Consider the following 16,378-nt stretch of genomic DNA (forward strand, 5'->3'; position numbering starts at 1 on the left):
TATTGTAAATAATAAAATTAATGTTATAAATTTTATGAGAGAAAAATGTGAAACATTTAAATATAAAATCTAAAGCATTTTTATAAATCAAATACAGTGTGGAGGTAGATACTTTGCACAGGTATATCTATTTCATAATTTGCTTGCAAAAAACAAATGTTTGCGTAAACAATCAACCAGAAATCAAGAACTCGCACGTTCCAGTTATATTTCTAGTTGCCTCGTGCAGCTTTCTGTATCGCTTTTTTACCGTTTCATGCGCAAGAGGATAATCCAATGTCTGTTTTATCATTTTGAAACAATCCATGTTAACTCGTTGAATAATATGATACGAACCAATAATATTCCTTTTTTTAATAATCCATGCAAGATTGCAGGAATTAAATTGCGTTGTTATGGAGAAATAATTATCCTAAGAGAATTTACATATATAGCAAACGTAATTTTGCAATAATTGTTTTCTAAGAGTTTTTCCATTTTCCACAAGCTGCTAATTATTTAACAAAAGATTTGTCGAGCATCACGTTTCTCTAGGTTGGTTCATTTTTTCTATTCATTACTGCTCCATGTATATTTATTATTTCACGAGAGGTAAAAATTAAGCTTCTCGTAAAAAAAAATAACAGCGAATACACGCAGATTACAAGCACTTGTTTCCCATACAATCATCTTTATTGCAGTGATCATTAGTTCTTTTCAACTTTTGCTGCACTTTCAAATATTTTCTCGGAGATTATAAAATTAAAATTAATTTACTATATATATATATATATAGTGTGTGTGTGTGTGTGTGTGTGTGTGTGTGTGTGTGTGTGTGTGTGTGTGTGTGTGTGTGTGTGTGTGTGTGTGTGTGTGTGTGTGTGTGTGTGTGTGTGTGTGTGTGTGTGTGTCTGTGTGTGTGTGTGTGTGAGTAATTCTTAACGTTTGTGTCAACATTTGACCAGTTCCGGAGTATCATTAAAAACAATTTTACAAAATCAAACTAGTAGCTAATTTGAAGGACGAAAGAGACAGAGGCAGGATTAAATCCAGTTTTCAAGCCGCCCACGATATCGAGGAACGTCATCCATGGCAAAAGGCACACATGCACGTCAGGAGCTTAAAATCGCCTCTCGAGATACGCAAGGGCCGTTTATTAATACCGTATCCGTCGGAATATACGGCCCTACTGCTTTGTATAAATTAGCGCAGTGGGGCGCGCTTAACAAGCTCTGGACGAGGAGGCGCGCTCTTGAAATACGATATCGGGGCTGATCGTCTACTATAACGAGGACATCTGCCCACTTATTTCCTCACTTGTCGGTAGATCCGATTCGACACGGACAAGGTCAAGATTGCATTAGAAGTGTGAAAGGTTGTATACCTTGTGTACGTTCCATCTAATCCGCTGCATCTCTATGGCTATTAAGTCCCATCGTAACATATGAAATTCAAAGGATATTAACATTGTGCTAGAAAGAAAATTATTATATGTAATAAAAATGATTATCTTTATTCTTTTTATTTATTTTTAACAATTATTGTTATTTATAATATTATCTTGATAAATATCTATAATAAAAAAAATTTCCATCTTTTTAGTTTAATCTTTTATATTCATAAAATTTAAGATCTGTACATTTTTAAAGCGCTGCAATGCGTGAGGGACATTTTACTACTAATTCAACGTAGATTCTATTACTGAGAATTTTTGAAAATAAAAAGAACAAATAGTCACTAGCCACTCATTAGTCAAAAGAACCTATTCAACTTTCCGATGAATTCCAACTAAATGAATTCACTATTGTTTGCTTGGATCTTTTTGATATTAACAAAGAAAAAAGGCCAAAAAGAGAATAAAATTAAAATTAATGTCAAAGACACTTCATTAACAACGCATTTTAATCAAGGTGTTAAATTCAATCAAATAACTTGAAATTTTTAATTTTAATTTCCAAGAAAAAAGAATTAATACGCACATAATTTACTAATATAAATCCTAAGATTTGAATAAGAAGAATCAACGATAAAGATATCCAAGAACAACGCATTTTGTTTGAATGTACAATTCTGAGATTTTAAAAGAATTTCTGGAGAAAGAAAAAGGGGTGGAAAATATTCATGCTCTCTTAAGAGGTAAATCCCAAGGGATAGAAAATCTTTCCTAAGCGGACCATTTCAACGCCTTAAAATCTGAACCAAAAGTAGCGCGATGCCTTCGCGTAGATTCATTAAGAAAATCCTGATTTTGCATAACTGAGATGCTAAGGTGAAAGATAATACAGCTTTAAAATTAATGCTTTTACTTAATATATATATATATATATATATTACTGTAATATCTAAATGTGTATTTTCTTGTACACATAAACGTATGTAGTATACAATTAATTTAATTTGAATGTGTTTATAACTTACAAAATTTATTTTAAACTTGTATATAAAACTACATATATACATAAAGTGATTTTATTTTTTTCTAGGATCATTAAATTCCAGCACTTGTGATATACAAAAATGTTTGTATAATTTATTTTATTTTATTTTTGTTTTAAATATAGCATCCAGTATACCGTTTAGAATCTTATCGCTTTAATTTCAGCCTTCTTATCAGCACATATTTAATCTAAAAAAAGTACTAAAGGACTAGCATAATTTTACAACAAATAAAGTGAGAGAAGTCATTAAATAACAATTAAACGAGTAACAAGTCGGTAATCAAATACAATCTAGAAAATATCGTGAGACACGTAAAGTCTAATCACCTCATGATTTCTGCCTTGAATTTATTTTGACGGCAAAAAAGACGTGACAGAAACAAGTCTTTTATCAAATCTTAAATAACAGATTTTAACAATTCAAATAACTTAATTAAACGCAAAGAAATGAAAACATATAAAATTAAAAAAATTTGTAATATAGATATAATGAAAAAAGAATCAATAAGTTAATAAATTTTTGTATTAATTATTAAATAAATTTGTCTATAAATAAAGTAATGATTAAAAATACAAAGCTTAACAATAAACAAAAATTCGGAGAAAAAAACGTAACAACATGAAATTAGGAAATTGATTTCCTTCCTTAATTGAAGGATCGTAATTTATAAAACGGAGCTTTGAAAGTTGAGTGAAGGAGTCCGACGGGAAGTCAACGCTGATTAAATTACAATTCACAGCGTGGCGAACATGCTCTCGACGTTAGAATGACGATGAGAAGAATGTCGTCGGTGCGCTTTCGGTTTCCATTATGAGGATGCCCATGGCTAGTTGTGTTCCTCCACAGCATTTTTTCCTCCTCCAACAACTCTTTTTTACTCCCGTTTATCCGGTCTCTTGTAAAAAGTCATGTTGACGGCATTATTGTCTCTGCTGTCTTCTCCCGACGGCATGATTTTGCACCTCCAATTTAGCTAACACATTCGCCACTTTACCTTGACCTTATATTTTTGATAGCAAAAGAAATTCTACAAAGAAAGAGAAAATGTACAAAGATTACAAATAACATAAGTCTTGTGTACAAATGGAAGTGCTTGACAATATTAATCGAAATTGGAAAGATAAATAATTATATACATTAATTAGATTAAAAGTACATACATTACTCCAATTGAAAGATTAATAGTTGTCACCATGTCAAGATGTCAATTTGAATTATCGAATATTGGAAAAAAAGACAATAAAACATTGATCAGATTATTAGATTATTATTCAACACTCTTTACCTTAACATAAATTCAATGCATATCAATTTAGTTTAGCACTATAAAAAAACTTTTATCTTAAAGATTTTAAACATATATTATTATTTATTTATAATTACTTATTTAATTATTGCTATAAACGATTGATGGTACAAACAGATTACAAATAATTTAAAGGGAATATAAAATATGTTATATAAATAATTTTATTCTAAAAAAAATAAAATTATTATAAAATAAAGAGGAATTCTCAATTTAAATTAAATATTGTATTGCATAAATATAAAATTTCAGAGAAATCACGTGGTTACTTCCAATTAGTTGAAATAGAACGTTCATTGATGCGCGTGTATTTGCTTTTCGATTGAGATACGCACGTGTGGCTTCCGAGAGAAATATTTGCCATAGGATTGACGAGAGTAATCAAATTACTGTGCTTCATTCGCATGTGCGGATTACGTAATCCTTCCTCACTTCTCGATAATAATTACAGAAATGGAAATAAAATTGCACACTTTTTTACGTCGTAATTAAGCCGCAACGCAAAGCGAGTCATCTAAATGCACCGCGGAATCACTTACTTAATTAAAAATTAAATTAAACGAGAGACCCGGTCCATAACGTCGTTGCTTTTTGATTATAAAGACATCATTAAAATGTAAAATACTAAAGTCGCTTGAGATATTAATACGTCGATTCACGAATTATGCAAGCTGTAAAAGAGAGCATCGTTAATGCCGCATGCATTATGTAAACGCACAGTTCTCAAGTTCCAAGCTAAGTATTTTATGCACAAAGTATTTTTTATTACCAGTTTTTTTTTTGCACGCTACTTGCAGGTAATAACACAGATTTTCTGCAAGAATTTTTTATTCGATATCTCTATCTAACGATTTAATTTTTTTTAGTTTAGCAAAATCAAAAAACAAAATCTAAAAATTGCTTTGTTACCATAAGCAGAAAAACTAAAGAGAAAGAAATGTTAAATATGTTAAAATAAAATTTGCTAAATGCTTAAATGTTAGGCTAAATGTTTCAGACAACCGTGCTAAATAAATTTGTTTCAAGTAACAAATTTACGCAGAAAATTTGATCTCTGCTCTACATCTCGCAAGACATCGTACGAGGAAGTCAACAGCAAATGCACACTCTGTGTGAGCTTAATTCGAGCGACCGTGCATAGAATGTTTCTGCGATACTAATCAAGGCAATCAAGATCCCTATCATCTTAAAACAATTACAGGTTTACGCCATCACGTTGCTTGACAACTTCTCTTCGTTATTGTTGTATTTTCATGACTGCTTGACCATCCTGATTCCAATAATCGAGCTTAGTGAGAAAAAACTGTTGCTCGGCAAAGATAAAATACATAACTTGTTAGTAGCCAAAATGATATATGTCATTGCACTATTTTTCTGATCACTAGAGTATTATGAATGTGCCAATACGTATAAAATTACTGATAATATGTATATACAATATACTTTTTTTTTTAAGAAAATATATAATAAATAAATTTGTAAGCAAAATTAATGATTTTTAATAATATACCAATTCAAACTAGTCTTATACTGAATTGAGACATTTATCGTATATATAACATTTGTCATATAGTACATATAATGTACGTGGTGTGTAAAAATCCATAAATTAAACAAAGAATAAAATTATTTAAAAATAAAATTAATTACGACAAATGACTAATGTAATTGATTAAAATATCGAAAAAATATTCGACAAATTTGTTTACTTGTTTGTTATTTAGGGCTCAAATATGCACATGTTATGTTAAAATTCCAATGCAGAGAAAGAGAGAAAGAGAGAGAAAGAGAGAGAGCATCGATAACGATCAATAGTTTCACGAGATTGCGAAACTGGGTATACACGCGATGATAAAAAAAAACGCCAGGCTAATAAGGTAGTGCACGGAATACAAAGTATGGAAATACGATTTTATTTACGAATGCAAATTGCGCAATGTGTATTGATATATTGCGAAGCTTTTTTCTTTCGATTTATTTGCATTAAAGTTATAAAGTATTTAAAGACAAAGCATATATTACTGATTAATAGTATTGTTTTTATTTTTTTTTATTTTTTTTATTTTTTTATTTTTTTTTTTTTTTTTAAATTAAATGATAGGAATTTGAAGAAGAATTAATGTTTTTCAATCTTTCTTTCTAATCTTTTAGATGTAGAATTTAAATAAGTAGATCTAGATCTGCTTATTTAAAAAACTTTTACATATTATACAAAAACTTTTATATATTTATAAATATATGAATTAAAACATCCAGTTAATAATAACAAAATTATATAAATCCGCCTAAAGAAAAGTTTTCAATAAATGCACGATTTTAATAAATACACGAAGTGGAAATACCCACATGCTTTACATAAATTAATATTTATTATTATTAACATAATGTTAATATTTAGGTTTATCTACAATTAAAATGTTTATTTAAATATGCTTGTTTAAACATGTACGAACAAAAACAAATTATTGATATATCGCTTAATTTAATTATCTGTTAATTACAGTGTTCAAGAAACAGATGGATCCTTCTTTGAAAGTTTTACCGCATTATCTTGGAAACAGGAAAATCGAAGACTCGTTGTTCTTCAGGAAGTGGAAGCAAGAGCAAAGGAACCACCACCGCCATCCAGAGATTCCAGTTTGACCTCGCAACCATATCGACTAAGCAAAAAAGAGGTAAGAGATGTCGCAGTATTTTCATCATTTTTTACAATTTTTACTCATTTTTTACATAACACATGCATAATTTTTATTTATTTTATTATATAAATTTTACGTTATTTTTCCAATTATTTTTAATGCCAATTTCTTTAAAATATTTTAAATTAATTTAAAATATAAAATTTTTTATTTGTATTTGTCATTTTATAATTTTAAAACTTTTATCACTGTTATTAAACAAGTGGTAGCAAATTTTTTACATTTTCGCGCTACGACTAAATCGCGTGCGACCTAACGCCGTTACATTTAACACACGTCATCCTGGTTTCAACGGGCTTTGCATGCGGACGAGTAGTTACGTTCGTTCCGTTTGAAGTATTATTCTAAGTAGATAAAGTCTGTCGAGCCGCGCGGGTCAGACGGACGCGCTCGTTCGCAGATCGAACAGATAGAAAACCCGTAATAAGAGTGTGTCGTCGTCTTTTTGATTTGCCAACTGTAATACGGGAATGAATAAAGTCCGTATTTCCAACTCAATGTTCCGATTTCAAATCTTGAAACTTTGATTTCAAATTCAATCGCCTTGTAATTCCTTAGTTCCTTAGTCTTTATTTAATAATTCGCATAACTATTTACTTAATGAAATTAATAGAAAATAAGTTATTTGGAGAATATTAAATTTGCATACTTGTGTAGGGAAGTATAATTATTAATTTAAATTTACACGGACGTAGTGTAATATTAAAAATATGAAATAATTTTTTGTGTTAATAAAAATTATTTAAAAACGTAAAAATCTGTCACACAAATATCTTTGCCGCACTCTAAAGAAAAATATATAAATTCTAATAATTTCTGATATTATATATTTTTATAAATATATGGATCTGTGAATCCTTGTAAATTTATAGGTCTATATATTTTTGGATTTGCGATAGATTACGGATTCAACTGTTGTAAACTTATATATCCGCTATTTTTGATAAAATATGTCACGCTGTGAGTCCCTCAGATATCCGCACAATTTTTCGCACTGTCGTCTTGCAAGCTCTCACAATTCTCGTAGAATAAATATCCTAGCAGAATAACATTTTTAAGTAAATAGCGTTTCCACGAAAGCTCGCAAGTTTTCAACAAAGTTCTCATGTCAAGCTTTTCCCATCGTTTTAGCATACCTTTCTCTTCCACTCTCCTTGGATATTCCTGTCGTGCATGACTCTTTATAATCTTCATGTTCATGTTCCCCTCTCCTCTTCTTTGCTGTAGCGTAAAGGTTGCTATATATGTTTTAAGAGAGATTAATTGGCGAAAGGCCGATGTTACATCACTTTGTTAATAATAGAGCATAGAGGGACATGTTTCTCTTGATATCAAAAAACGACGTAGAATAAAAAGTTTGCTCCATCAATACATCCATTTAACCCACTTTTTTGCTATAGTCATTTATAACATCTTTTTTACATCTCTAAATAAAAATCAATATAAATGAAATATAAATACACACAGAATAAATGTGATATTTTTACTGAAAAACATTTTCTAAAGTTTTTCTACACAAATCAATTTGTTAAAATTTACTTAAATTTAATACTTTTATATTATTTGAACAAAATGATAATTAATAGTGTGTGTTTTCATATTTTTTCAAGATAAACGGTACAATATTGTCCAAGTTACGATATTGCAATGCTTTTTGAATTTATATTCTACCTCCAATAAAATAACTTTGTACTCTTCTTTATGTATAAATGAATATCGTATTGCTTTAATTCTTGCAAAAAGCATCAGAGAAACTCGACCGTTTAGCTAGACAAGCGAAATCTTTAACTTAATAATCTTCTGATAAAATTTCTTCTATACATTGTTTTTGGGAAAAGCATTTTAATATTATTTAATATTATTGTTTTTTATAGTTTTAATGGCTAAATTGTTTTAATCTAATAATAATTATAAATATGCAATGAAATAGCTTTTGCAATAACAATTTCAATACAAAAGTTTTAATTTTTAGTAATGTATATTATTAATAAATGTATTAATAAATAAACTATTATTAAAAATTAGAGAAATTCTATTTTAATATTATTTATGTAATATGAACTAATATAAGTGAATAATTATTTTGGTATTAATTCTAAAAGATATTTTAAATTTTATAAATTATAAATAATACAGTTTTTACTTTTGATAATAACTATTGTACTCTTTAAAAAAATTGTTGCAGTGAAATAGTATGATTTTATATACACTTATACTACTTACATATATTTGTAGTATTGTATTTTATTTTATTTTATATTAAAATTAGTTTGTACAAAGCAACTTATTATCTACTAAATATTATTAAAATATTGAAATGTATTTTCTAGATGGAACAATTGTACATAGAAGTTCTTTACACAATTGCGAATACTGTGGGCGCCAGTACAGGACAATACGCGCACTATAAAGAAGATCTGTATCGATACGCCCAAGAAGCCTTTGGAGTCCCACAGGATCAGCATCGGCGATATCTCAATATTGCCTCGGAAGAAAAGGTATTTGGATTTTTTAACTTTTCTCTCAAACGTTCTGTGATATCAACACTTTTTCATGAAAAATATGCCATTCAAGTACCATTACTTGTACTGTCGCAATAAAAACTAAATGAAATGAAATTTATTTGCTGTTGCAGCCACCCATTGTTGTGCTAAGCGTAGTAGTGATCGAAGCCGATGGTCTCGAGGCAAAGGACGTCAACGGTAAGTTTAGTTTCAATTCTATATTTCGTTGAAATTATTCTTCATGTTATAAACGATCGAGAATAGTGGTTTCTTCGGAACTAAGTTTCCCAGCAGCAACCAAATAATGAAACCATATTTCATGGTTAGCTTAAAGAGCAGTTGAAACTTTACCTTAACAAAATTTTAACTCAGCTAAAACTTAGTTATGCGAAAACATTTAATCTTAAAAAAAATTTAAACGCTGCAGTAAACGTTCCTGCTCGATACCGTTGCTACGAGAAAATACGTTATACTTGTAAACTCCGTAAAAAAATTACAATTAAAATATTATTAGAAAATATTAGGATATAATGGAAAGAATAAATCACGTAATAAATCACGTAAAATAAAAACTATACACACAGATCTCTTTTTATTAAAGAGGTATTATTACGTTGGTTTTTAGGATTCAGCGATCCTTACTGCATGCTAGGAATACAGCCTGGCAACCCAGGTGCACCATTGAGCCCTCAAACGAATTTAACGGCGCATTCGCCGCATACACCCCCAGCATCCCCAAGGCAAGCAACTCGTGCCCTTTCTGATGGTGGCGAGATCGAGAATTCCCATCATGAGAAACTTCGAAAGCATCATAGGTAAGTTGATGTGTGAGAACGAAGAAGAAATTAAATCAAGTTAATTAAATTAATTCTCTCGTGCCCAAATAATATACGGGAATACGTCTTGTAAACATATTGTTACAACTTCTGCAATTTTTGTTTGACAATTAATTATTATAATTAGAAAAAACGATGTGGGCAAATTCTATTACGTTTAACTTAGGACATCTAATAGATTTTTAGTTTATTAGCTTTTTAGTCTAGAATCTGATAACAGATATTATGTTAATCATTCTAAATAAAATTACTTGCTCACGGCTATGGAAGTTATTTTTTATTTCTTGTAAGAAGTACGTTAATATTGTAGACAGTGTAGCCATAGAATTGAACTTTTCCCTTTCGAATTATCTTCTATCCTAAAAAACTATTGTTGGTATTATAAATATGATTGAGATTAATGATGTGTTCTGCTCTCAAAATTGCCGTTTATTATAAAAAATTGCACCATGTCTATCATTATCAGCAGTTCGATAAAATTGACGGCATGCTACTTAAGATAAGTGCACACTTGAGAACAGAAAATAATACTGCAGGAAATAATAACTGAAAGGATAAAACGCACTTACATTAAGGAAATTAAGAAATATTATCCTATAATTTCTTTTCTAATTCCATAATCAAAATTTCGTATTCTTTTTTTATATTTATGTAAATCCAAGAGTAAATAAATTTCTTAAATGTTATTTTAAAGAATAGATTGTTGTATATTTATATATTATTATATTATTCCAAAATATAGATTATTTTTATATTATTTAAGAAGTATAATATTTAAAAAGATTTTATTTAAATTCTAACTTTGGAAAAAGATACCTGTATATTAGTTTACAAATTATATATATGTGTGAACATACAGATTTATGAACTTGTATAGATATACTATATGTTGATATAATTATAGATTTATACATACATATAAATTTAACATAGATCAATAGTATCATTCTAATAAAAAATGTTTGAAGTACTACAATTATTGCTATATTTTCGGAGTAACAAAAGATTACGACTAAGAAATCAGGACATGTCAATCTAAAATATTACGAATCCACGATGATATGTGCATTTACTGTACGCTAACTCCAACGACATTTACGACATTTACGACAATACGACGGAATGTACAATGGACATGCCGGAAGTAGCAAGTTCTGTGAACGGGCAAGCATCGTTCCCCGGAAGGAGAACGGGCAAGAGCATTGAGAGAGCAAGCCCATTTTGCTGTGTATCTTCCCATATTGTTCCATTCGCCACCTAGTGGTATAAGTAAAATGATTAATGCAGCGGCAACGAGAACGAACAGTGCGTCACCAGCTGCAACGAGATGCGCGAGGTCTAAGAGGTGTCGTACTCCGTGTATGCACTTCGTTAACCGCGTGAAATTCCATCCGGATTCCGTAAAAGCTGATGCCATGCTGCATATTGGCATAGCAGATCTGGAAGCCTTGTAAGGAAAACTTGAGACTCTATCTTCCAACGACACACTTTGCCAATTAGCATCAAACTCCTAATTTCCAAGATTATCGTGTTGCAATACAAACGCGAATAAAATAGATTTGTGAAACATTGTGAATCCTCTTCTCTAATTAAATCAAGATAATTATAAACTAACGCCATTTTTATTGCAGTTTATCTTATATAAGTGTATTTTATAAGAAAAAAATGATTTATAAAAAGTGTGAAGCTATTTTCAATAGATCAAGCCTCAAATAGAATATAAACTGTGCAGAGATATAGCTATTAGATTATAAGATTATAAATTATTATTTCATATAAGTATTTTTTAATTAACGGTAAAAGTCATAAAGCTTCCGTCTCTGAAGGCGGAAGAGGTAAGTTTACTGGAACAATTCAATAACAGAATTTAATAATCGAAGTTCATTAAACTGCTGGATGTTAGAACGGAGTATTGGTAATGGCGGGTTACTAAATTGTTCATTCAAAATCAGTTTCAGGCTTTCATTTAAGCGCAAGGAGCATAGCAGCAGGCGGGAACACCGCGAATCCTTGAGCGGTGCTTTACCCGCGAAGTTTATACGAGCTACCTCGGTGAAGCCGCATACGTTGAGCCCGCGTTGGAACGAGAAGTTCCGTTTGTAAGCGAAAACTTTGGGGCCTGTCCCCCTCGTAATTGGCTCTCGCAATGGCGATCCTTTATTAGTCTAACTAGTACAAATCCGTGTACTCTTGCATAACCATACAACGATTCCTGTTTCAGCGACATTGATGATATCAACACGGACATTCTCCATCTGGATATATGGTAAGTTTGCACTACATATATAATATTTTTCTATTATATTATCAATATTTACCTTGAAAATTGGACAAGGTCTACATTAATTATTTGAGGAGATGATTCAAGCAGAAATTGCTATGTGAAGTTTTCCAAAATTAAATCAAGCTTTGTGAGATTTACATTGATCATTCCAGGGACCACGACGACGAGTCCTCGGTGTTTGACGCGGTGATCAAACTCAATGAAGTACGAGGTGTGAAAGGGCTCGGACGATTTTTTAAGCAAATCGCGCAAAGTGCTAGGTCTGGAAGTCAGGATGACTTCTTAGGTTGTGTAAACATCCCTCTAGTGGTAATTATTTAATTCATGGTTGAATTTATTATTAAACTAGTTTAACACTCTAGCTGAATAGAATAAAATTATCTTTTGTACGTTTATTAATTTTGAAAAAATAATATTAATTTAAAATTTAGAAGCTGACTGAAAATGTTTGTTAAATTTTAAAAGTTAGTTATCTTAAATAGATCTTTTTAATATTAACATTTATTTGTTTTAAATAACTTATGAAATTATTCTGAGTTATAAATGTTTTAAATATTGTCTGAATAATATAGAAATTAATTTGTGATATAAAAATTATGTATAGAAAATAAAATTTTATAATAATATTTAATAATGTATTGTTTTAGGATATTCCGAGTACTGGAGTGGATCAATGGTACAAACTTGAAGCACGGACACAAAGGAGTAACATCCAAGGTAGAATCAGACTGAAATTATGGCTGTCGACAAGAGAGGACCGTGGAACATCTGAGGAGGATAATTGGGGCGAACTGAGACAACAGGAAAGACTGTACACAATTTTCCTTAATCATGAAATGAACAAACAAGGGGTACGCACAATCGTTTAACAAAAATTCATGTTAGATTCAACGCGCAAGCACGTTTACATTATATATTATATAATGTATATTGAATACAACAACGAAGTTTGTATATTGTGCATTTACATATTTAGACATATAACACAAAATTATTATATTTATATTGCATATTACATGATACATATAATATCATAAAATTTTACAAAAACAACCGTTAAACAAAATCTTTTTTAAAGAAACAAGAAAAAATGGAAAAACAAATAAAATTTTGAATTTTATATTTCTTTCTAATATTCTCAATATGTTAAATGTTCTTGTGCGTAAAAATTAAGAAATGTTTTAAAGAATGTTTAGAAGAAATCGCTAATTGAATATATATTTTTATATGTACTTGCGTGGTTTTCAGGAAGACTTCACTGGGGAACTGCCGCAGACTGCGCTGACAATCCTACATCAACACGCGGTGCAAGGTGATGTCACCGACTTGCAGCAGGCTTTGATAAGGTGGGTGGCAAGTTGCCGGCAGCCCGCCGTCGATCCACGAATGCTTCATCGTCTTCTGCAGGTAACTTGAGCCACTAGAGCAACTTACATCTTGTCTTACATACAGCGATATTACATTAACGAAACTATTAAATAATATAATTAGAAACTTAGACTATTTCTCAAACTTAGGAACTTGACAGTCGATGGCACACTGAAACTCTGTCGCGCGACGCAGAACAATGTTTAGCGGATTCCTTCAATGATTTCTTGGAAATGTCTTTGAAAAAAGTTAGGCAACATCGGGTATTATACCCGCCTCTGTATAGACCGACCATATCAAAACTGGATAATCTACTCAGGTAAATTTATATTTTTTAAATAAAATATTCTTATATTAATTATAAACATTAAAAACTTATGATATTATGATGTTAAAACAATTAGATGTGTACGAAGCTATAGATATAAAAAATAATAATTTCAACAATGCGATTGATATACAAAACTATATGATTATTTTAGATGTCTGGGACTTCTTTCAAACATGAAAGCTTTTCGAACCTGCTGCCCTTTCAACAAGGAAATTCGTGGCGAGATTATTACTGCTCTTAGAAAAGGAACTCTTGAGTGGTAAATAAGTTTTACAATAAGTTAACAAAATATCTTTCTGAATAAAACTCAAGTTTTATTTTATTTTACTTCCTTTAGCAAATTTTTTTGTTTATAAATTAAACGTATAAAAAAAGATAATAACGATAGAGTTATAAGAAATAAAACTCAGCAGCAATATAAAATATAATGTAACTTTTATTTAAGCTTAATTTTTATTTTACAGGTATGAAGATACCAGACAACAGACAATGTGTTACGATCAAGAACCTGATCAGGACATTGATCGAGTTTTGCAAGATTTCACGAACTTAGTTACTGCATTACTAGTCGATCTAGAGCAGGGACTTTCATATTACAACAGTCTCTTTGAAAAGTAAGTCTTTTGAATAAAAATTGACGTAACACAGAATTGTCTAAATACAACACATTAATCTTAAATATATTTCAGTACGAATGGTGTGCCGTATTTCTCAGCAGTTTATAAGCAACTGGAAAAGCTGGTAAGACTGCAAGTAACAGAAACGTTCCTCATGAACAAGTCATAACAGATATTTATATAAATAGATTTTTACTTGTGATTTTGCAACAATTTTGCGTCAAAGACACACTGTTACATAACACATCATTATTTTTTATTCATTGTGTCGTCGAGCTGGGTGTGCTATGTTTGGCTTAAACGCTTTATTCGAGACGTCGATCGTGCCTGCGAGTGCAAAAAAGGTTTTATAGAAAAAAAAGAGTTTATTTTGATTATTTTTTTAAGCCATTCAAGTTTTAAAACAAAAACACAGATTAGAATGTGTTCGAGAGAGAAATTTAAATGAATCTCTAGCCAAAGTAAGTTACTATTTCTAATTCGATAAAATTTAAAAATAAATTCGGTCGACGTCCTTGCATTGAGATGACAATACATATTACTGTTTATATATAGAGTGTCCCAAATTTATAATGTATGGCTTTACGAAGAATGAATGGTGATTAAAGACTAAGTATGTGTTATATTGTATAAAATGATGAACACAATCGAAGAGAAAAATAAAAGTAAGTTGTAAAATAATTACAATTATGGTAAGGTCACATCGGACACGCTGTAAATAAACAAGTCGCAGTGACCTGAAGGGGCCAGGTTGGGGAAAAGCGTGACGACGAATTATAAATGTCCATCAGGTCAGCGCGATTTTACTGTACACGAGATGTTTGTCCATAGCTGGCGGAACACGTGGCGAAACACATGGAGAACACTTCCGAGGTACTTTTTTCATCGCCACCACAAAATATTAAACTTTCTTTCTCTTTCTTTCCTATTATCTCTCTTTTTTACTATTGTCTCTAGTTCTCTCTCTCTCTCTCTTCCTTTCTTTTTCTCTCTCTTTCTTTCTATTATTTCAAATTTTCTGCATAATGTAAAACTGTCGCATTTTTTATCTGCATACCCATTAAAAATATGTTAATTACTGCATTAATAATGGCAAAAAGCATTATGAAATTAATTACTATATACACAGCACAGCTGCATTGTAATATAGCTACGCTACGGTAAAACTAGAAACAAAATAAATAATGGATATAGAAAGTACATATGAGTATGCAGTTAAGGAAATGGACATTGTCAATCTAGTAATTACTAAATATATTTTATTGTATGTATATATATATATATATATATATATATATATATATATATACTGTTATATACATTATATATATATTAGTTTTGAGGTGATATCAATCTCTTTTTGATTAGCAGTTTAAGCTCGTGATTTTATAGTATTTAAAATTTTATATAATTTTTTAACACGAGGAGAGAGCACACACTTTCAACTTTTACACACATAAATACAAAAAGAATACTTGCAAAATGCACAAAACGAACAATAGTGTGCCAATTTTGAAATAACTCTAATTGTTATTATACGTCATGAATATAAAAAAATATTTTGTAATGTTTTAATATAATTTAAAAAATCTGTCTCGTGTTAATTTTAGTATACCGATTATGACAGACAGGTGCATGTTATCGCATTATTATTATAACATCGTGTTTATCAGTGATACACTAGTTGGACTTCTCTGTCTTTTTCCTCTTTCTTCGAGGTGATATACGCTCTCTTAACATTATGGTCAAAGAAAAATGCATACTATTGTCTCGTGATATTTAGCATTTATCAGTTTTTTATTTCCCACCGTTAGTGCATATTCTTCACGGCATCCTTGTACCGCGTAGTCCTCGTGAGTAAAAACCATCGCATACTGCATGCGCCCATCCAGATCGTTAGCGAGACACAGCTGCATTTGACGCGTACCGATGCATGCGCTCGCCAATTTAGCAAATAATGCACCATCCATTTGCCTCTGTGCACTTACTTTCAGTCGCGATACAGGTATATTTCT

The 16,378-nt window shown here is 30.4% G+C and overlaps 1 protein-coding gene across 3 annotated transcripts in view; it reads left to right on the forward strand.

Annotated features, from left to right (window-relative positions):
- Positions 1 to 16,378, forward strand: part of LOC105831780 (BAI1-associated protein 3) — a 75,483-nt gene that overhangs the window by 48,969 nt on the left and 10,136 nt on the right. For 2 of the 3 annotated variants that reach the window (XM_012672167.3, XM_012672169.3), the window contains exons 4-17: positions 6,228 to 6,399; positions 8,754 to 8,921; positions 9,059 to 9,125; positions 9,553 to 9,742; positions 11,716 to 11,862; positions 11,985 to 12,029; positions 12,200 to 12,356; positions 12,695 to 12,898; positions 13,296 to 13,454; positions 13,565 to 13,734; positions 13,898 to 14,005; positions 14,211 to 14,360; positions 14,436 to 14,487; positions 15,195 to 15,236. In XM_012672167.3, the coding sequence (XP_012527621.1) occupies positions 6,228 to 6,399; positions 8,754 to 8,921; positions 9,059 to 9,125; positions 9,553 to 9,742; positions 11,716 to 11,862; positions 11,985 to 12,029; positions 12,200 to 12,356; positions 12,695 to 12,898; positions 13,296 to 13,454; positions 13,565 to 13,734; positions 13,898 to 14,005; positions 14,211 to 14,360; positions 14,436 to 14,487; positions 15,195 to 15,236 (1,831 nt within the window). The remainder of the gene's footprint in view (positions 1 to 6,227; positions 6,400 to 8,753; positions 8,922 to 9,058; positions 9,126 to 9,552; positions 9,743 to 11,715; positions 11,863 to 11,984; positions 12,030 to 12,199; positions 12,357 to 12,694; positions 12,899 to 13,295; positions 13,455 to 13,564; positions 13,735 to 13,897; positions 14,006 to 14,210; positions 14,361 to 14,435; positions 14,488 to 15,194; positions 15,237 to 16,378) is intronic. The other variant, XM_012672170.3, reaches the window with a different exon arrangement.

The sequence above is a fragment of the Monomorium pharaonis genome, chromosome 4, assembly GCF_013373865.1.
Source record: "Monomorium pharaonis isolate MP-MQ-018 chromosome 4, ASM1337386v2, whole genome shotgun sequence".
NCBI classification, from domain to species: domain Eukaryota; kingdom Metazoa; phylum Arthropoda; class Insecta; order Hymenoptera; family Formicidae; genus Monomorium; species Monomorium pharaonis.